General features: G+C 35.8%; 1 protein-coding gene across 1 annotated transcript in view; it reads right to left on the bottom strand.

Moving 5' to 3' along the window:
• TRHDE (thyrotropin releasing hormone degrading enzyme) overlaps positions 1-22,661 on the bottom strand; it is a 214,615-nt gene that overhangs the window by 107,297 nt on the left and 84,657 nt on the right. The window contains exons 4-6 of the mRNA XM_062584629.1: positions 17,877-18,031; positions 12,484-12,597; positions 309-446 (exon numbers count right to left, since the gene is read on the bottom strand). Coding sequence (XP_062440613.1) covers positions 309-446; positions 12,484-12,597; positions 17,877-18,031 — 407 coding nt within the window. The remainder of the gene's footprint in view (positions 1-308; positions 447-12,483; positions 12,598-17,876; positions 18,032-22,661) is intronic.

Raw genomic sequence — 22,661 nt, 5'->3', positions numbered from 1 at the left:
GAAAGACAACCTATTCTACTGCATTTTAAAGCATCTAATACGATTCAGACACAAAATGAATAATAATAAAAAAATCAAATCGTCTTACTGACAGCCTCACATCTTTGTTTATATCCTTCAATAACACTGGAAGTGCTGAACATAATTGGATAAAATCACTGTAATATATTCCAAATTAAAGTCTCCCAACCAATAAGCACTGTGGTGTATGTATTTTTACAATGGTATTTGTTTTACAGGGGGAACATTTTTCGCTAGTAATTACTGACATAACAAAACAAATATAGATAGAGTTTAATCAATCCCACCTTCTTATAGGCGATCCAGTCAAACACCCTGTCAATGTCTGTGGCTTGCTGCACCTCCTGGGATACTGGGTGTGAACTGGCCAAACCATCCAGCAACATCACTTCATGTAGGACATCTGTCAGAAACCTCTGTTTTTCCTGAAATACAGTACGTGCAGTAATATCACAGACAGTAACAATAACAATCCAGAAATGATACAGTTATCAGAGACAGCCTCTGATTAAAATCAGACCTCCTGGTTTGAATGTAACCCACAATGACCTCCTAAAATCTTGAACAGGTTATGAAACAGAGAGAAATTAGTTCTAGTATGAGGGATCCTCCTGATTTGAGAATTTTGCTGGAATGAAAACAAGTTGACTGAAATTAAATTAAAAACCATTAAAAGAATTAAAATCTATTTGAAAGTGCAGATTGCAAATCTGATCACAATTATCCACTTACAGTTATCAGGACTGGGGAGAGAGGAGATGGAATAGTTTTCAATTATAAAAATATAGGATGCTACAGATTAGCACTTGTAGAGTTCATTGTATAAACAGGTACAAACATATTTGACAGAGGTGGATAAATACAATTATTACTGCTTTACAGTGTAAACCTTGAGGCATGGTGAGGTTTAAGTCCCTTGTCTCTTAGTGCCAAGTTCACGAGGTAGGTCAGTGTGGGATCAAAAAAACGAATAGAAGCCATAGCAGTCTCATAGCAAATGGCCACATTACCTTTCCTAATTCAGATAGAGAAACCCTTTCTTCTCAAGAATTTGTGTGCTATATAGACTTCATCTCCTCCATCTGCATAACCTCCATCTGAAGAAAACTATTATCTCTCTTCACAAGTGAGAAAATAGCTGCACACATAAGCTAAATGATATAGCCAAAGCCATGTCTATGTCAGAGGCAGATGCAAAGCCAAACAATATCCAATATACTAATTTGTTTCTACACCGTCTATAAACATGGATTGCAGAGATATGTCAAAACCACTGCATATTTACTCTGGCAGCAACATTAATTAAATGTTCATGCCTACTCTATCAACTGCAGTGCAACTATGGTTATAACTAGACAGATGCCTCTATTCCAAAACATTTTGTCAAAAAAAAGAGGATTTTCATTTGCTTGATTTTTTTTAAGTCACAAGTAATTGCAAAGAATGAATTAAAAATTACGAAAGGTTTAAATAATTTTTTCGTGAAATTATATATCTCAAACTTTAACTAAATTACAACAGATCCTGAACTAATGATAACCTAGTGGTATAATACAAGGAAACTCTCAGGAATGCTGCATTTTTTTCAGAAGCCACCTTGATGTCCACAGATAAAATAACCACACAAATATGTAATAAATTCTATGTTTAATTTCTTGGGTGGCAAGACTTTGGTATCAGTGTGTTAATTTAAATTATATTTATAAGACAGCTGAAAAGCTGTTCCAGTGCTGATCCATCTGGAAATAAACCTTTATGCTAAAATTCATTAGAGCACAAGAAATGTACCTTGAACTGATTGTATATTCAGGCAATTAAAAACACAGGATGCAAGAAAGCCAATTACCCAACACACTCTTAGTGTTCTCAGCTGGCTGCATGAGGTAAGGTTTGTGAAGGGAAAAATAATGTCTTGTTCACATTATTGTTCATTTCTGAATTTTCTCAGGCATACACAGTTAGTAACTGCCCTTTTTATGGAAAACTAAAGGAGTAGGAAAACAATTATTATGACAGTCCCACTCAAGGGAAAACTGCTGAGGTGTAAAGGATTGTAGATGTTTTGGTTACACCTTACTCACATTTTCTGTTAATCAGAAATGGAGCACCAATCTCCTCAAAAGTATGATATGTAACACATGCAGGCACAGACCTATCTTCAAATTCAAGTTTGGGTATCACAATTACCAAATAACTGAAGTCGATTGTTACTATTTGAAATTAATTCATTAAAAGCGGCATGTGATAATTACACAGGAAAACTTAGAACCTCAAATCAAGGAAATGAGCATGTAGGAGATAAAGTGAAGCTGAAAGAAGATAAATACAAAAGACATAAAAAGGACAGGATGCATTTTGGTTTTCTGTTTGCTTCTTAGGTTATGTCTTGGAAGAGAGAAAACATACACTTTAGATTCACGAGAGCTCTTTCAAGTTACCATAGCTGAAAAGTCTTCCTTAAAATTTATGGCACGGCATAACACTGGGATACAACTAGAACAGCTAGGGTGCCTCCAAATATGTCCACCCGCATTTTAGTGAGAATTAAGAAGGTTTCTGACCCCTAAAGCTAAATTTATCGAACTAAAGATTGCCAAAGCATACTACGTTTTCCTTTCAATACAGAGCCTTCGAGAGCGGATTGCAAAAGCAGACTTAAACATATGTAGAATTCACAGGGAGAGAGAAGAGGAGTTTGCTTGTTGACAGGGGAATTGCAGCTCAAAGAGGCAACGGAAAACTGAAATGCAGAAAAAGGTAGAAACTAAAACTACCTTAATTATTATGTTGAAGAAACACTACCTCAGCTATTAAAGTCAAATCAGCACATTAAGGTGAAAAGCCCAACATATATGATCAAATTGCTTATACTGATGGAAAAGGGGCTTTCTATTCTCTAGTTATTACACCCTATGCATTGGGTAGAATTGATTTGTTGTAACATGGTACCTACTGGACTAAGGAAACACCTAGCACAGAACTATGGGGAAAAATCAATCTTGGAATGCATTTAATGAGGTCAGTGAGCTGTGAGCATGGTAGGTGACAAGTTTGCAGCTAGACATGAAACAATTACAAAATGTTGTTCAAGATTTCTCTCCTCCAAGGGAGTTCAGCTGCAACACAAAAACAAAAGACGCACTTTGATCTGCCTGTACAGGGATAGATTGACACACACTGCCAGATCTCAGGAGTTTCACCCATGTTCCTCAATTTTGAAGGACAACATGGCTTCAGGCGAGTCTTTGCATCTTTGCCTGGAAAGTGTCAGTAGCTACATGCAAGTGCAAGACACTGCATAGGGCCAGGGCTCTGAGCAAGGGTATGACAACAGCAGAAGCTTATCCTGAAATAAAGACAGAGCTAGTTCCACTCAAATTTGTGCCTTTCTTTAAAGGCAAACAGGAATGACTGGGTGCTTCTCTGTTCTTTATTTTCCTACTACCTATTTGGCATCCTGAGAGCTTGCCTTGAACTGTACATGGTGAAAATCAGGAAGATCAGGCCCTTTTGTGTTGAGAAAGAAAAAGCTTGATAATATTTCTAGTTGTTTTCCTTCTTACTCTTGCTTCAGCGTGCTTCCAGAGGAGGGACTGAAGTGCCATTATGGAGATGAATACACCCCTCAAAGATTTACATACTGATATTCTTGCACTAACACCTGTGGTCACTGACTTCAAGTAACTGTCTCTTCGTAGGAATTAATTCTTTTACTTCTTGTCAATAAGATCTTCTCTGTTTGGTACAAGGTTGTCCTGAAGGCTTTACCTTTTCTCTGTGCTCTCCCCTCCTTAGCCAACCTTTCAACATTATGAAAATTCAAATTTCACTACTTTGGGTAAAAGCAGCATATCTAGATGTAACAAATACTGTGGATAATACGGTATAAAACTTTTCACCTATAGCAATTCTTCCACATAAGGGACATACCTGGAGATCACTAAATACAGATCTACAGCATAAATATTTTTCCATAGCAACAGGAATCAAGAGTAAGAAACTGGCTAATCATAGGAAAGCTATCTGGAATAAGAAACCGGCTAACCATAGAAAAGCTGTCTGGTTCTGGTTTGTTTTCTAGGGAGGAAAGTTTATGGAAAGAACGTGGTGACTCTTTGTATATTACTCTTCAGCAGGATTACCACTATTCAAGCATTTTACTCCTAAACGGACAGAAAGCAAATGTGAAATAATATTTTTTGGCAGAAAGGACTGTGCCTTCAAAAGCAGTATAAAAAACTATTGTGCATAACAGGAAAAGGATGATCTAATGGAAGGGGAATGCTGCTAGTGATTTGATAACATCATATAGAGATATAATGTAAGAGCACAGGTGCTCATGTAAGAGCATGATAACTATGTAAAGCTTAAATTATTCGCATAAAAATAATTTCTAAAAATTAATAGGAAATAGCAGGGAAAAGAATTAAAACGAAAAAAATGGAATACATCCAACAGTGGAACAAAAGGAATGGCAAGCACAATGAAAGCCTAAACTGATAATTATTACTCATAAGAGATCAAAGGCCTCAGCATTAAAGGTACTGCCTTTGTTCTGGGAGAGCCATTCAGTTTAGGACAGCTATCCAAATCTGTAAATTATTTTCCTGACTAACTTGCTGGAAATATCTTCTCCAAAATACAGAGCTTTACTAGTCATTAGGAGTACAAAAGAGATGCGTGATCTCTCATGCCTGACTAAACAAGTGTTTGCAAAAAATTACACTTGGGTTGATAGGGAAAGTATATACCCTCAAGAGAAAGAAATAGGAGCAAATTCTGAAAGCAATCAAAGGACGCTAGCATATACGATGCCAGAATGTTGCGGTTCTAATACAACAGATTTCAGAGTGAAGCTTAACTAACTACAAAGGAATATGAGGAAACATCTATGAGGAACCCAAGGCTAAAAAAAATAACTCAAGGACAGAAAAGATCTGCAGAGGGACAAAAGCAAGTTCTTTCTGTCTATGTATTTACAAATACTGCATTGTCACAGTGCAGGGTATTTCCTGAGTACTTACAAATAAAAGCAATACTTCTCTCCCTCTCTCTTCACAGGTGTGTTTTTTTTTTTTTTTTTTTTTTTTTGTTTGTTTTGTTTTGTTTTTTTTGGAAATGCAGGTTGAACAACTCAGAACTCTTTTAAAATTTATTTCTCTGTCTCTGTGCCTCAATTATGTGCATAGTTTGTTGAAGGAAAATTGCAATACATTCTGTGTTTACAAACTGTCAAGCATCTCTGTCTATTTTCATAACCTTCTTCTCTGTATTTTTGATCAAAGTTCCTGTGGTGTTTCTGTCCCTGTGTTTGAGAAATGTTCACACTGGATGATAATTTTTGTTGTAATAAAGTGACACAGAAGTTCCAAGAGCTCACAATTAAGGAAGATAGGGACTTAAAGATTTTAATATAAGGAAAGAGAATTTGAAACGTATTCTCTTTTCAACTGAGTGCCAAACCAGACATTCATGAGCCCCTAGATGATGTGCTTGTACTACTCAAGTTGCCAAGAAAACGGGTACTTGTTTGAGAATTTTTGTGCAATCTTGCCAGCTACTGCAATTAGTGTTTCTGCATACCACTCTGTTTTTCACATATAGCTTTGATTGCACAGTAGACCCATTTTGCCAAGTGTGGGCTTGCAGAATGGAAGGATGTAGCATAAAGCAGAGCACTTTCAAAAAAATTAAAAAGTCATATTCACTAGTAATGCTTAAAAAGAAGGGTGGTTCCTTCTTTTTAGTTCTTTGAAAACAGCATCTTCAAGATGCTTGTATGCAGCTGTCTTCACATAGACACTATTCTATCCACATAGAATAGACTCATTATAAGTAAGCAGATGAACATAAATATACCATCTCCTCATACATTTGTTCCCTGAGCAACTTAAAATATTTGGCAACACAGTGCAAAGTTCATCCTTCAATGTAAGCATGATAGGGAGAATCTGCAGAGGAAATCTACCCCCCTTCAATAAATGGTAAATATTAAAAATAGCTTTGAGATGTGTTTAGTTTACTATGGGAATCTCCTGCAATAGCTGCCAGAATATTTTTCAGGTGCTCTATCATTTGCTGGATGGATTTTCTACACCTAGACCTTCTATATCCTGAAAATGATGACATTCAGTAAGCGTAAGTTTTGAAGAAACCAAAAATACTTTGCAGGCACAGCCAAAATTACTGATCAGTAGGTGATCCAAGTAATTGCATACAATTTTAAAATAAAGAGTGGCAGCATGGTAGGACACTTGAAAATCTGAAAAGAAGCATTGTTCAACAAGGACGCCCTCAAATAAATGACTACTTCCTTTTCCACTGAACTTCCCATCTCAAATATAATTCCTAATAACATAGATATTCTTGCTTCAGTAGGGCAGCCCCTACAATGACAAGAAGTTCTTGCCTCAATCTTCTTCCCATGGGGAAAGGCAAAAGTTGCCAAAAAGCTTCTTTCTCATCTTTACTGAAGACACTGTATTTACTAATTCAAAATTATGTGAAATTCAGCAAGTTCATTAGTTTTTTTATGAAACTAAAACTTCACCTCAAGTTCATCATCTGAACTCAGGAGATTTGAACTCACATGATCCAAAAGCTCTCATAATAATGGCATTTTAACTGCTTTCTCAAGATGAGCAGATAATGACAGAAAGAAAGTAGAGACAATGACATTCTCCAAACCTGTACTCAATCTTTTAAATAAATCTTTCACTTAAATGTTGATAACCATTTTTGTTTGACCTCTAAATGTCCAGAGTTTACCTATTTGAAGTTAGGAAACCTACACGTTAACTCTTCTTGCCAAAGCAGAAGGAAAGAAACTATATTAAGAAGGACAATTTGGAGATGGAAATTTATTTTCTTAGTTGTGAGATGATCTAGTTAAAAGGGACTACTAATTAGCAACCAGAAGATCTTGCAGCTTACCCTTCTTTACATGTCTCTTTTTTTCCTACCAAAGTCAATTATGCATAAGATTGTAGTTAATTTTACATAGAAAGCTTCCCCCTTAGCTGAGTTAAAACAGAAAATCATACAAGGATTAACTTTGGTGAACAGTTACTGGGGAGAAAAAACACTCCATGTAGTATTAATTAAAGGCTTACTTCTTACAGGCATTGGGAGTTTTTAACCAAAAAAGGAAAGATGAAAGTAGTTATAAAAAAGGAGAGGCTGAATCTCTCTCAGTGCTGAGCCAGCATGATATTTATGTTGGGTTAGAGGATCAAGCAGGCTACAGCTCAGGTCTGAAATGCCAAAATAATAATGAAATAAATCAAAAAGCCCCATGTCTTAATTCTACTTCAAAACTTCCACTTCAAAAAAAAAAAAAAAAAAAAAAGATTTCCTGTTTTTTCTGAGAGTCAGACAAAGCCTAAAAATTCTTTATAGACAGAGATAAATGATTTAGGAGACAATCTGAGTCAAAACACGTTAAAGAGATGCGTATGTCTAATGGCAGTATTCACTTTTATTATTTATCCTGCCAATGAGAAAGATAGGCAATTAAGATCATTTATCAAGGATTTTGATAGCCTGATGCATAATGGTCAAAATACATAACGTAACAAAGTTTAGCTTAATGATTCTCTATTAAGTTTTTTATGCACAAGTAATTTTTTGCAGCACATTTTTAAAACAGAAATGTTGATCTGCAACCTCATTATTATTTTCAGCTATAATAATGTAAAGATCATCTAGCCTGTTGATCCTGGTAGTGTGAAGGAAGCACAGTTTACTTCAAAAAAGGTAAAAGATGCCCTTCCATGAAGACACAGAAGTTTTATTCCAAATACTTTAATTACAATTATTTAATATTAACAATATCATCCCTCCCTATAAAAGTAGTAAGCACAGAAGAAAGTGGGAGACCTCGTCCCAGAATTTCAATCAATAGTGAAGACAGAAGATTCAAAGCTATCACTGACATACTACACCTTGACTTATCCAATAAAGTTGTCACCAAAGCCAACTTCTATAAAATAAAGAAGGGGGAGAAGGCAGCTGGGCTTTGTGAAATGCTTTCTCAGCATCAAGTAGAGTACTGACTGCTAAAGAATTTGACATTCCTTTGATGGATGAAAGGGAAAATTACATGCCAGTAATTCCTGCTGTCAGTCCTCAACACCTATCCCAATAACAGAGACATTCAAGGACAAACATGATGACTCCTCCAACCAGAAAAAACAAACAAACAAAAAAAAAAGGCAGAAGATCAGTCAACAAATTCATGGATCCGTAAGTCTCAGTTGAATTCCTTCCTTTACAGAGCCAAATACCAAGTGCTTTGAGATAATGAGACAAACAAGCGGAAAGGAAAATGGAATATATATCGGCAAACCTGCCTCTGAAAGGAGATGATGAATCAGATGAGAAAATACAGGACTATGAGAAGAAAGTAACCAGCATACCATTTTCCGTTGTCATATGTTTCTTTTTTCTGATCCTAAAAAAAGCAGTCACCTTCCAAATAGGTGAGATTACCTTGTTATGCCAGTCATAAGATGTTACAGCTAAAGAACTCACATCCAGATGCTGTTGCTTTTGAGGGCATAGACAGAAAACCGAGTGTATCTATCTGGTATGTTATGTGGTATTCTAATATAGAAACCTCATCTCTTTCTCATCATAAAATAGGCAACAGCCAGGACATTCACATGCAAATGGTTTAGCTCAGTCGGTTAGAGCGTGGTGCTAATAATGCCAAAGTCACGGGTTCGATCCCTTTATTGGTCACTCATTTGAGGGTTGGACTAGATGATCTCCAGAGGTCCCTTCCAACCTTACAAATTCTATGATTCTATATGACTCCTCCGAGTACACACGATGAAGCAATATTCTCTGATCTCTGGTGGGAACAGTTTGCAGTCCAGCTTTCCTCTCAACACAGTCTTGACAACACAGAAATAGTTACTAAAACTTCCAAGACCTTGAGGAATGAGATTTAAGAATAGGAATTTGTGACATTTCAGAATAACAATTTTAATGACCACTTAAATCTGAGGGTCAGTGAAGGCTAGAGAAAATGAAAGGAATGGTGGATTCACTCTATTCATTCTGTTCCTCACTGTTCACTAAAAACTACAACGTAAGGACATAAGGAGGGAAGACTTTATTAAAAGACTGGATTTCCTTTGTCATAAAGGCTATGCAAGCCTGAGAACTACGTGAATGTCTTGTGCACAAGATAAGAAATTCTAGACCTGATGGAACCTCAATAAAACATTACAGCCTGTGCTCCATGGCAGTTCAATCACACTGTCTATCCATGTTTCCTGTAATAAAAGAAGAGCTTATGAAAAGATTGAAGAAGAACGGACAAAATCAAGTCTCTCAGAAGAGAATGAAATGCTTAAGCAAGTTAAATAACCTAGAAAAGAAGGCAAAGCTGACAAATAGGTTTCAAATAAAACCCATATTTACAAGTTTACCAAGTGCGACTTGGAGAAGCCTTGCTGACCAGGCAATCTCCACAAAGAAGCAAAAGGAAGATGCTTGGTCCTAGATCTGGGAAGACCAATTCCCTGAAAAAAGACGTACTACAAAAAGCATAGTCTGAGTTGAGAACAAAACTTGAAAATGTCACACTGAAAAAACAACAGAAATGGGAACATAAAGACCTGGGACTTCTGGATGATTCCGTGCTTTAGCAAGAAGGAAATCACGTGGCTGTATCTACCACAGCCCCCGGATGTAACGAGGGAACAGAGCTCTTCTTAACGAAAGTGGGTATGTCTGCGCAGAGCTCAGTGCTGTTGGTCTGCATTGCTATGGTGTTACATGCCTAATGGACAGTTCTCCTCAAGCGTCTCAGGTTTAGCAACACGAAGTCTGTGAATCCCAAATACGACAGACACTGAAATGCTGAGCTCTGATAAGAGAGTAGTATCTTTAGCCATGAAGAAGCAACACTTTAGATGGCTGCATATCTTTAATGGTGAAAGCTTATGTGCATGTTGCCTATATGCATCCAACAAGTTAAGAAGTTGTAGAAAGATAAAACTGACTATCAGTCTTCCGCTTCTACACTTTTCCAAAATAAAATGTGAAAAAAAATAACCTTTAACAAGCTAAAAAGAACCTGAATTTGAATTTTAATCCATGGCCTTCTTGAGGAAAATTACAAAGATAATGTTTTAAAACTAAAAGAGAAAGAAGTTAACTGTCTAACTTCCCTCATTCTTTATAAAGAACTAGGATTTTGGCATATTAGTCTTGGTTTTCTTGATGCAAAGAGACATGTGATCATATACCAAAGCATCATTTATTTTTATTTCACAGGTATGAACTGCTGCTGACAAAGCACCATCCAAAAGACTGGAATGTCACTCTGTTTAATCATCATTATATAAAATAAGGCTTTTAGTTCTTGTTCTTGCAACTGATTCATGAAGCCTGTACTGTATCCTTCACATCTGAAAAAAATAAGCCGTTTGGAACAGCTTTTCTTTTTTATAAATGCTCGCTTTTTATTTGTTTAAGTTTACAAATGTCAGTTTGATCTAAACTGCAAATGCAATTTATACCATTAACAAAAATATCCAGCCAGCCAAATTCCAATAACTGTAGCTTTTGCCTCCTCTTCTTACAATCTGTATAATGAGATTTAAACATTAGTCTTGATTCCTACTGTAATCTGTAAAATATAGCATCATGGTCAAATGCTTAACTTGTCAACTGTTCCGTCTTGCCACCAGTTTTCTAGCTATTGAAGTATGTCAGTGTATTTATTTTGATATCAAAGGCCAGTGATGTCCAAACCCTCATGAAAAGTTTATGTCTACCTCCTTTATAATTTTAAAAATTTGACATATTAATATTTTTTCAGACACAGCAATATTACTGTTGTTAATTGTATCTTATTTCTATGTTTAACTGCCAAACTTTGTTCAACTCCTTTGTTTTGCCTGTATTCTGTTACGATGGCAGGACTTCAGGTGATGGGCATGTCATTTGCTTAACAGTGAACATTATGTTCATTTCCCAGAAATCTAAAGAAATCCAATCTAACATTCTATATTGCAAATGACTTCTACAGCAAAGTTATTCTGGATTTGTTAAACTGATTATGTGGAGAACAACTGACTATGATGATTTGAAGATAAAATTCAGTGTATGAACGTTGTCATCTATGACATTTCACTCTGCTAAAATCATAAAGGGCTGCCAGATTTCATTGCATTTATAATTAGAATGATTACATTGTAATTCAGGATGTGTTTTTCATAAAGATGAAAAGATTTGAGTTTTATTACAGCTAAAGCTAGGTGAACCCAACAAGCCTACCTATACTAGGCAGATGTCAGTTCAGATAAAGATTTATCTTCCTTTTTAACAATGCAATTATAAATGAATAGTTGAAAGAAAAAAGTAAATTATACAGAGAAATCAACTTCAAAATAAGCACACTTTAAAGCAAGTGTACCTGTATACACCTATCTAAAAATTTCTAATTTTAAGTCATTTAACAGTACATAAAAATTAATGGCATAAGAATACTAAATAAATCCCCAAGAACTGACAAAACTATTTCAGAAGTCAGTGTGCAAGAGCACAAAACATCCAAGCCACAACAAATCTTTATCAGACAGTCTGTAGTTACAATAAATATTTTCTCATGTAATTAAACCTGCATAAACACAAAAGGACAGTGAACAGAAAATTTCTGTGAAGGACTATAAAAGCTATATAGCTAGCTTCAACAAGGTCTCATACATTACTTCCTTATCCATTTTTCCAGTGAGCATCATATTCATAGACTACAGCTTTTCATACCTAAAAGTAATCTGAGACATGATTGGAAATGACACAGGGAGTAGATCATGACCGCAGAAAAACTCCAAACGAGTGTCCTCCAAAAGAGTGTCCTCCAAAAGAATTTGCATACAAGGCTCATAAAGCATGCCCAATTGTATGCCCTAAGCAATGACCCTGCAACCTAGATTCTCAGTACATTTAACCCATATTAACTAAGTTTGTACTGCTAGATGGCAAAATAGGAGCAGTAAGATAAAATGAGTACACTTAAGGGAAGGAGAACAAAATATTGTAAGTAAAAATATGTTCAATTTCACAGTATGTTTTAATCAAATACTCCTTTCTTATTTGGGTTGTGTTTATAAATTAAATTCAATATTCCAACCATTTGCAAAAATGGTCCATGTTATATCATAACTGCTTTAATCCAAAATGTTTTTGAGCAGAGAGGCAGCAGTTATTTTAACACCAGGTTATGATAGGCATGACCTTATTTCTTTTGTAATAAATCGCAGATTACACTTTTGGAATGCTGTCAAATTATTTCACACCTAGTGATTTTGCTTTATTGGACATCTGATACATGCATGCATCATTTGATATTTTTCAGTAGTTCCTGTCTATAATAGAAGCAGTAGCGTAATGGGAAAGCACGCTTTCTGAGGAGTTTCCCAATTAAACAAAATAACAAAAGCTTACCATGTTCCATCCTGGGTAGAGGTAGTCAGTCCCAACAAATTCAAAATAGTGAGCAAAACCTTCTTTCAACCACACATCCTCCCACCAAACTGGAGTCACAAGGTCACCAAACCACTGCAAAGAAGGTTCAGATAAACAGCATTTAAGAAAACATGTACACATACATCTCATTTATATGGAAAATATTATTCAAAAGTTTTAGTAAGAACGATATTTTATACCACCTATTTAAAATTCATAAACTATCATATGTTCCTGCTTTACAGGATCTGCATGAGTTACTTACGGAAAATAGCAAAGAACAAGCCGGGGAGGAGAAGCATTGAGAAGAGCATTCATAGTGTCATCTAGGGTAGAAGCTCACCTAGACTGAAAGGACTAACAGAGGCAATAGAGAGACACAGGCTTCTAATTTGGGCAATCGAAGTCACCATTTGGAAACTTCACTGCGTATAATGGGAATCCTGGCAAAACTGGAAACACAGCCTCCATATCTCAGACCTCAATTTTAGCTTTTCTTCCTCTACAAAGTGTGCCCCATATGATTTACAGTATTTCTGACAGATCACTCATTGCCTGTTTTCCTCAGGAAAGCAGTTTTATGCCGTCACGCCATCTCTCTACAGGCAGGATTCAGCTGCCTAGAAGAAGATAGTTGGTGCCACATAGATTGTTCCAGGGCATCTGAGATATCCACACGGGCCTGGAAAATTTAACACAGGACATACAGGGAATCTGCAGCCTTCAGAATAGCAACTGGAGGCACAGGGTATCTAAAATGACACTAGCCATGTTTATGCAAAAGAATCCCATCCTAGCTGACCGTCAGTCCCATTCCCCCTTGTACCTGTTCAGCTTCCTGACTGACTTCAACGAAATTTAGAAAGGACAGACATCTCCAAGATAATTAAGCTATTACAAAACTACACGAAGATTAGTAGCTTAAAAGAGAAGGATCTAAAGCTGACGGCAAGGCAGTAACTCAGCCATTATATATGCTGCTCAGTAGCAGTCAACAGGTCCAGCCATGTAGCTGCAAACCTGCCATGGTACGAGACCTGTGGGTGTCATAGGGATTTTAGAGAAAGATGGGATTGTCATTGGAAAGGGGATGAAGGACAAAAATTCATTGGAAATCAAGCATCATCAACTCCACTGCTCATGGACCCGCTTTGAATTATTAGAATAGCCCTGGGCAGTCTGGATTATTTTAACAGGAAAGGCAAGAATAAAAGAAACAGAAAATATTTTGAAAACATACTTCACAGTCTATATAGCACCTTTTTTTCCTGAACAAATACCAAAACTCTTTTTCAGTAAAATTCTCTGCCAGTTTTTTTTTCTTAAAATGACTATGAAAGAGATTAATTTATCATCGACTGAGAAAATTTTGAGCTTTCACGGAGTCATAAGCTATAAAAATAAACAGAAAAGGAGCAGCAAGCAAGTATTCCAGAGGGAGAGACTCATGTCAGAGCACAAAAGCTGCTGCTGCTGCTGTAAACAGAGTGGGAGTGTATTTGAATGAAAGTAGAGCTGGCCAGGGAGCAAGTTGCAAGCTTGCTTTCATGACTGTCTGTGCATTTGAAAGCTTTGTCCAGGACCTGAATGAAAGGTCTTGCTTCTGCGTGTATCCTTCTGGAGTGAGAAGAGTGCCAAGGAAGGATTAATGCTATGACTAAAGATCCTGAGTCAAGTAAACACAGAAGGTCCAAAAAATACACTAGAAAAACTCTGATTATCAGATTGCCACACAATGCGCAGTAAATAGAATTTGAGTGAAAAATATGAAGTAAAATATTATCAGGTGACTATAAATTTAAGAATTTTTGGAGAAAAGATGGGGTTAACAAAAGTTATAGTCGCTGTAATTTTATGTTAAGTGAAACTGAACTTAATGGATACTCAGAAATCATAATCTACTTGAATGCTATCAGTAAATTCAACTCTCTACAGGATCAATACCAGACAGATCCTGTTCTAAAGAGCATTTACCTGAAAAGACAAATAAACACTAAAAATGCATTTATATACATTATGCACTTTTGAGAACTTGAAAAGTTAGAGTAGTATGTTATAAGAGGTGTATATATACTAGAATGAGTTGATTATATGATTTGTAATGACAAAAAGATTAAACAGAATACCACAAAGATTTTTTCTTAAATTATAAGAAGACTGCTGAACAAATATAAAACCTGTAACATCTGGTATACTATGACTATTCAGAGAGAGGTTTAAAAAATAAAGGATAAAGTTCATCACACACCCTCTTGCAACTCAGAAGTATTAACAAAATTATCTGTTAAAATGAAACAGTGAATTATGTTAAAGTTAGATAAAAGTACATTTGACTTGAGCAAGAACACAGCTGTGACTCCTTAGCAGAAAAGTGGAAATGTTTATTTTAATGCTTTCAGAATTTATGAAGTCTCAAAGGAGCATTTCCTAAGCAGTAATACTACTCTTGGGAATTTTCCATGTTTATTTAGTAACAATAAAAAGTACTCATTTAATTGTTTAACTAAAGGAAGAAACATTTCTACAGGTATTAAAACAGCATATGATACCAATATGAATATGAAGGGAATTGCCTAACTATTCTTGAATTGAACAAACGTCAGAGAAAAAGAAGTCACGGAGGTTGCAATTAGTGAAGCCAAATTTTCAAGCAGAAAGGTGCTACTACCTTCCTATGTCTGAAAAGACAACATTAAGTACAACACTTTGTTTGTGTATCTGAATATGGACACTATTTGGATTGAGTGAAGATCACTATTTCTTTTCATTTTCAAGGAAAAGAGGAATATGTATTGATTGCATAAACTGCTCGTTTCCCACAGATACTATGATCATCCTGACAGCGAGAAAGCACTTATTTTCATTTTAGACACACTGAAAGGACACTCTTTTCTATATACCTTCTTTACAGGTTTTAAAAAGATAGAGGTTTAGGAATTTTTAGTTTTCCTTCCTGCCCATTTAATTCATTCTATCATATCAAGTTTTGCACTCAGGTGGATCATCTATCACAAAAAATCATGGTGCTTAAGTTCAAATGACTTTTTATTCAAATGTTGTGGGTAGGGCTGATCTGTGATATGCAAATGAAATGGATTACTACTTTAACAGAATTGCTTTAATAAATTATGATAATTATCTGGAGTTACCAACTTAAGATGCTACTTATGTGTGCACAGACTAATATCTCATTTGTGCTTTGGAGCTTTTACATTAGTGTTGGAGGAGAAGATTTTATGCTGAAACATTCCTTATTCTTCCACTTATTAAATTTTTTATTAAATACATAAAATGTTCTAAAAGAATGCTCTAGCTGAAATAGCAAGCACTGACAACATGCAAAAGGACAAAACTAAACCTACTCAGGTAAATGAAATACGCCATTCCTAACACATATCTAAAATAATAAAGTTGTCTGTGGAAAACTCAGGCATAAAATTATTTCTTATATGCTTTGCACCTATATTTTGACAAACAGAGAATGTCCTTCTACTGCTGCAATGCTGTCGCTCATTTTCTGTCTACACCTGAACACTGTAGACCACCACCACAAGCACTCAAGCATTAATGCACAGGGGGCTTGTGAATTCAGACACTAAACAGTTACCTCTTAAAGGTAACCATCCCAATTCTTAACTTCTTCCTATTTTTCTTATGTTGGGTATACCATTAGCAAAGTGTTTGCTACATTAGCCTACGTGACAGGACTGTCTACTACTGTAGTCAGATTTGTTCTGTAAGTCTCAAAGTTATGAGATTAAAATTGGAGAGAGAACTCTATGATGAAAGAAGACAAGGAATTGGAAAGATACATTTTTTTGAAAAAGAAAACAAATATATTTTAGGGGAGTGCCCTTTCCAATTACTTGAAATTTTACAAAATTGATAAATAAAGATTAAAACTAAATATAAGACATGTGGATTCTACTTTTGGCTTCACTAGAAGTGATTTTGGTTAATCTCTATCATTCTAAGTGCAAATGTTAAAAGGCTTGTTTCAATAAGACTCAAGCAAATAAACTTGGCAAGCTATTGATGTAATAATTGCCCACATCAGAAGTATAAATTGCTTTGGAAGGAGAAGAAATTATTAAAACTGTTCAAAGAATAACTGGAAGTAATGGAATGACTTCAGAAAAAGGAAGACTTAAGCTGAACACAAGGGAAAAAGTCACTGACCATGAGATTTAATCAACTATAGGGAAGGTTCTAAGGGAAGCAGTGGAAACCCTGTAATTAGGAACACTGAACTCAGCATGAGAAAAATGCACTAAATGGAAGAATCTAACACCAATAGGAGCAGGGATTTGATGACCTAAATATGTGTTTTCCATACCTGATTCCTATGGCATTGTGATTTTTCCAGTTGAATAGTGTGCTACTCTATTGTACTGTACAATAAAGAGCATATTACAAAATAAGATGATCATACTGAGAACAAACCAGCAATAACTTTCAATAAAATTTTCTGCTTTAGTTGAGGAGTTAATATTCATCTACAGATTTAATGTGAAACATGAATCTGAACTAAACACTATTATTTGCAGATTCAGCTACCAGTACAACATTACAAAGGCTCCCCTTTATATGGTACTTTTTATTTGCAGGAAGTGTTAAGAATCTGCATTGCTTTTTAAAGGATCCTGTGTAAAGTCACAGATGTAAGCCATGCTAATTACACAGTAGGATTTCATTCATTTTAACCTGAAGGCTATGATTATGCCTGTTTTCTAGTGCAAAAAAAGTTTCCTGCCCCCGTAGCACATTTCTTCAACAACATTTACATTCACTTCAGTATTACTAAACACTCATAATGTGCTGTTTGAGATAAGATGGAAGATGGGTGAAACAAATTGTAATACGGGTTTATTACAAAGTTTTCTTACTGATACAAAAGTTTCTGTACACATAAAGACTCAGTTATCCAACCCTACTGAACAGAGGGTCAACACCACATTAAAAAAAAAAAAAAGTGTGTATGTATGTGGTGGAAGAAGAACAGGACTACTAAAACAATTTCAGCCAAAGCAAATTTTGACACAAACATGAAACGCAACATTCATCTGCTGTAGTTCTGCAATAAATCAGTTTCTACAGTTATCAGTGTGCTTATTCTACACACAAATACAGGGAATCAAATCATATAGAAGACAGGCAAGCTGTTCATCACTGCTAATTTTCCTCTACTCCCATTTTGATTTCTCCTATTTTCTTCATTGCAATGAAGATCTTACAGATCTCCACATTATTTTGACTACAGTTAGAATGAAAGTTGCAACCATTTGTGTGAAAATGCAAACATTCATTTTCAGCTTTGATAAGGAATGCTTGATTTCTGAGATTGACACCAAATATCCAAACACCTTTAATACCTGATGACATAGTTCATGCACAATGACCATGGTGACATCCAGGAGGTATGATATGGAAGAAATGCTTGGATCTAGCAGTATCCTTTGTTCCACAAAAACACTCAGTCCCCAGTTCTCCATAGCAGCGTACGGATGTTTAGGCACAGCTAACAGATCTAGAAACAGAACAAAATATATGTTAACTGCTTGTGGGAGCTACTATGCTAAAGAGCTACTTGAAAGTAAAAGTCATAAGCCATCATTAATATGTTTAGTATTTCAAATGTCCTTAAAACAAAACTGTTATTTTCAGCTCTCTAGCAGTAACATCTAGAAAACATTAATGAAATAGCCATTTTTGTTCTTACATCTCTGTTAACACATATTTCATTATTATCACCCTACTGTTTACTGTTGTAAAACTTATTATTCTAACTAAAGAAGTTTCATACAGAACGCAGCTTGTTTTAAAATACCTTATTGTTCAGTGGTGCCATATTCAGCTTCAGGGATATTACTTCAGTTCAGTTTGCAATAAGTGACAAAATATTAGGAAAAATTCAGGAAGGTCTCTTAGCATATAAAAAAGAGTGTGGGGGGGAATTGCTATCAGTGGTACGAGGTTCAACAAGATAGTCTTTCAACATCCATTCAAGTGTTAGAGAGATCTTCCTGCAGAAGGCCGAGAAGGAACTATAATTGACCAGCAAGTTGGACATAAATCTAGACTCACAGTAAAATGACAGAGGGAATAAACCAATACACAGTTGTGCTCCATGACAAAACTATTAGAAAAAGCCCAGAACAACTTGTGTGTCTACAAGAAGCCCAGTGCAACTAGTGCAGAAATCAACTAGAAATTTGGAAGCTATACTGTCACATCAGCATGGTGCTCCAGTTGAACTAATTAACCTGGCTTCTTAATTAATTAGCCTGGCTGTCATATGCCACTCTTGGCTAAATAACCTCTGGTTCCAAAGCTAGTTCCTTTGCAATTAACAGTAGTATGTCTAGGTGGTGCTTCGCTACATGGGATAAACGGTCTCTGGTTTGACTTCTTAACCTGAAGAAGAAAAATTCTTATCTGCTTATAAATAGCAATTCTACCTAAGCTGGTCTGTTTTGTCTTGCTGATACATGCGGTAGAATTGGCTTAGAGAACAACGTGACAGCACGAGCCCTACTTTGGGATTCACAGGAAGTTGCCACTGAAATATTTGGTTGCCCCAAGAAGGGCTTGTTGCAAGATGCAAAAAATCATAAAAATCAAGTGGGAGCACAACCAGAGCCTAGTAGCCACTTCCACAAGCTAACCAAAAATATCCAAATTACAAAAAGAGACATTTTACAAACAGTAGCAAATAATTACTTTATATAAAGCCAGACACTAGAACAATAACCTAATTAGAGAAAATAAAGCAAAAATCAAAACCATGGAATTCAAGAGCAGACATGCCAGTAAATTCAAAATTACATGCTTTGCTTTTGTTCTTTAGTCAGGGCTTAAAATACAGTCATCTTTTGGAATAATGCAGTTTGCTATTACTGACATGCAAAATGAAATATTCCTGTCTGTTATATAAAGAAGGGAAAAGGATTAAAAGGGGGGGGCAGAGGGAGGGAGACAACAAAGACTACTGGATAAAATCTTTGAAGTTTATGGCATGAATCTGGGATTTCTCCCATTGTCAACTCTATAAAAAAAGCTGTAACTTTTCCTACAGCAATTAAACTTTCCTCCAGAACATATCTCCAAAAGAAGAATAGATTCAGTCTTAACTTACACTGATTAAGTTTTCAGCAATCCCCCTTAAATCAGCAGAGCAACACCAGAATAAAACTAACATAAAAGAAAACTAGTTCCATACTTTTATCTGATCCTTTCTTTTACTTCCTCTCTTTAAGGTTTATTTGTAGCTTTTGGTCTTTCTCATCAGTCATAATGGACAGCTTTTGTTAGTGTTGGTCAGTAATAAAATGGAATAACACTGTGGAACCAGCAAACTAAGGTGAAGCCTCATAACAGTCAGGAATGGAGTTCTCCCCATCTGAACACCTTTATAGGCTAATTAAAGGCTGCCTTTCAGTATTTACTTCATTGGTATTGGTCTGCTGGTTTAGAGGGATACTCTATACACCTCACATACCAATAAAACCCTGGTCTGATGGAAAGCTGACTGCATTGCCAGTAGATAACAGCAGAGAAATATTCTTCATCACTGTGATCCAACACAGCCCCAATGCTCCGCAAGCCTTGAAACTGCTCTCATGCATAGGTTAATGCTTAAATGCTTTTTTGAACTGACAAAACAGAAAGCAATAGATAACTGTTGGTTTCCAGAATGTTAATCCCCATAGGTGCCATGAGCACACCAACAAAATGCTGAATGAGTTAAGAAGCACGCTACAAGCACACTCTTAACTCTTCCTAACTGAGGGTCAGATGCATTGCACACTGGTGTCAAAGAAGAGACCTCCTTAATCTTTAGGGACTGGTGGATTAAACTCTGCAGGTATTCATTATTTCAGAATCAGAACTCTCTTTCTCGTCATTGTCTACGTCTAAACCTCAGAAATGACATTCTTTAGTGGTTGATCTTGGCTGTGTAGGTATTGCTTTTGCTCCCCAAAAGTCTAAAACCTTTACACAAAATTCCAAACATGTCTAGTTCTTGTGGTAAAAGGCACATGAATCTGTATCTTTATCTGTGGAGTTGTAAATGTTGGATTTCAGGGGCACAATGTTTCTGATTCAGGTCTCAATAGAGTAATTTGTACTTCCCTCTGCTTATCAGACCATTAGAGAACTGAGGAAGGTATCCTGTGTTCCTGGAGCTGACATCCATTAAGACCACAATGTATTTTTTAAGAAGCAAGGTACAAAAGCAGGGGCAATGATGCAAGTTTCATAGAAATATCATTCACACATTGTACTGCTCAGAAGCATTCTGCACTAACTGCAAAAATGTGAACGGCTGAATATATAATAGCTGGTGTGCATGCCACATCCAGTTACTCTGCGTGCACACTATTTAATTAAATTCTTTGTAAAACATTTGTGAATGTTTGCTTATGTGGATATTGCTGGGGAAACAGAAGTGCTTGTTATTACTCACGGAGAATTATATCCTCATACATCATAAAACTGTTACTTGAGATTTCCTGATACAGCAGTGCAGAGAGTCCTATATACCACTGGAATAATAGCGGGCTTCCACCTCTTGGCCTTCACACAGACTAAATTCATGACTGAGAAGTAAAAGCTATACAGCTAAAATAAAATCACCAGAAAAGCTGTAAAGGCAAAAAGATGTTGGAACTTCACACTATCATACTAAACCAGAAAATGCTGAAAGTGCAATTATTCAAATATAGGGATAGCATTCGGACATTTCTGAAATCCATTTATGTGAATCTCATGAAAACATTTCAAGCTACAGAAATTGTACGCAGCAGCCTCTTTTATTTCCAAACATTTAATTAAGGCGACATAATTACATGAGCTCACATCAAAATATAATTGTCTCACATTATAGCAATTATTATCATACTGCAAAATAAAAATCATCAATTTAACACCTAAATTGGTCGTAGAGAGAATCTGCATTCAACCGGATTTTTAACTTTATCTATGAACTTCATATCTGTATAATCAGAACAAATAATACTTTTTTCACCTTCTCCATTCAAGTATAATATTTTCTAGATATTCTTAGAAAATACTAAATTTCCAAATCTACATTACTAGGAACCCTAAATTTAGTACCTTGAATTTGGAGTTCGTTCCCCCCTCCTTTCCCACTTCACAAGCAGTGAAAGAACCTTTTCAACCACTATCACTCTGCCATGTTTCACCATCTCGATTTCAATCCAGTTTACAGTCTGATGAGGATACTAGTATAACAGAAATATGAATATGAGCGCATGTATAAAACATAGACAAACACCCGCACACATTTACTAGTATATATACTGCAATTTTGTTTGCTTTAGTTGCTGGTTAAAATGTGGCCAAGGGATAGATCCTGCAGAATATATGACAGTATTTAATTCCTAATATTCCAAAGGAGGAAAGTAAAAAGCACCTGCTGGAAAAATAAAGAACGAACAACTAAACGTGTGAATAATTTCTGCAAATTTTCTCTGATACACCAAGTCTCCCAAATAAATCTGGGAACACTGAAACACTGCAACTTGTGAAAGAGAATATACAGTGAGAAACAAGAATTTTCTGTCAACCACCTTTACACAAATATTTTCCTTAATAAAATCAGGAGGTATGCAGAGATAAATCGTTCACTCTGTGAACAGTTCATTCATTCTGCGAATGCTCTAAATCACACAGTCATTTTTAGTATTAATCATGTGTCTTTATTCTGCATGTTTTTCCCTTATAATCCATATTTTATTACAAAAATGGCATCACAAAAATACCTTCAACTTATCTACATGCCTTTCATGGCATTATTCTCATTCATTTCTGCAGAGAGTCTTTCTTCAAGACTTTAGGCACAGACAGACTTCTTGATACTAGGTATTTTCACTTTTTTGATAGTGATTTTGAATAACTAAGAGAAAAGATGTCTAACAACAGTTTACTTTTATCTTGACAGATGAAAACCCAAAGAATGGTTTTGCCCCTTCTCAATGTTGCACAATGCAATCAATAACTTGATTGCTGTAGCTCAGGCTCTCCAGAAGTCTTGTGTAATACCCTAAATGAATATTGTTATACAAAAACAGGAACTATTTATCAAAGGGGTTTACATTTCTGCCACTCGAATTCCTTAATCAAAGCATTTTCTT

Source organism: Rhea pennata, chromosome 1 (assembly GCF_028389875.1).
Source record: "Rhea pennata isolate bPtePen1 chromosome 1, bPtePen1.pri, whole genome shotgun sequence".
Lineage (NCBI taxonomy): Eukaryota > Metazoa > Chordata > Aves > Rheiformes > Rheidae > Rhea > Rhea pennata.
The sequence above is the reverse complement of the archived record's forward strand: the minus strand, read 5'-3'. Positions and strand labels throughout refer to the sequence as shown.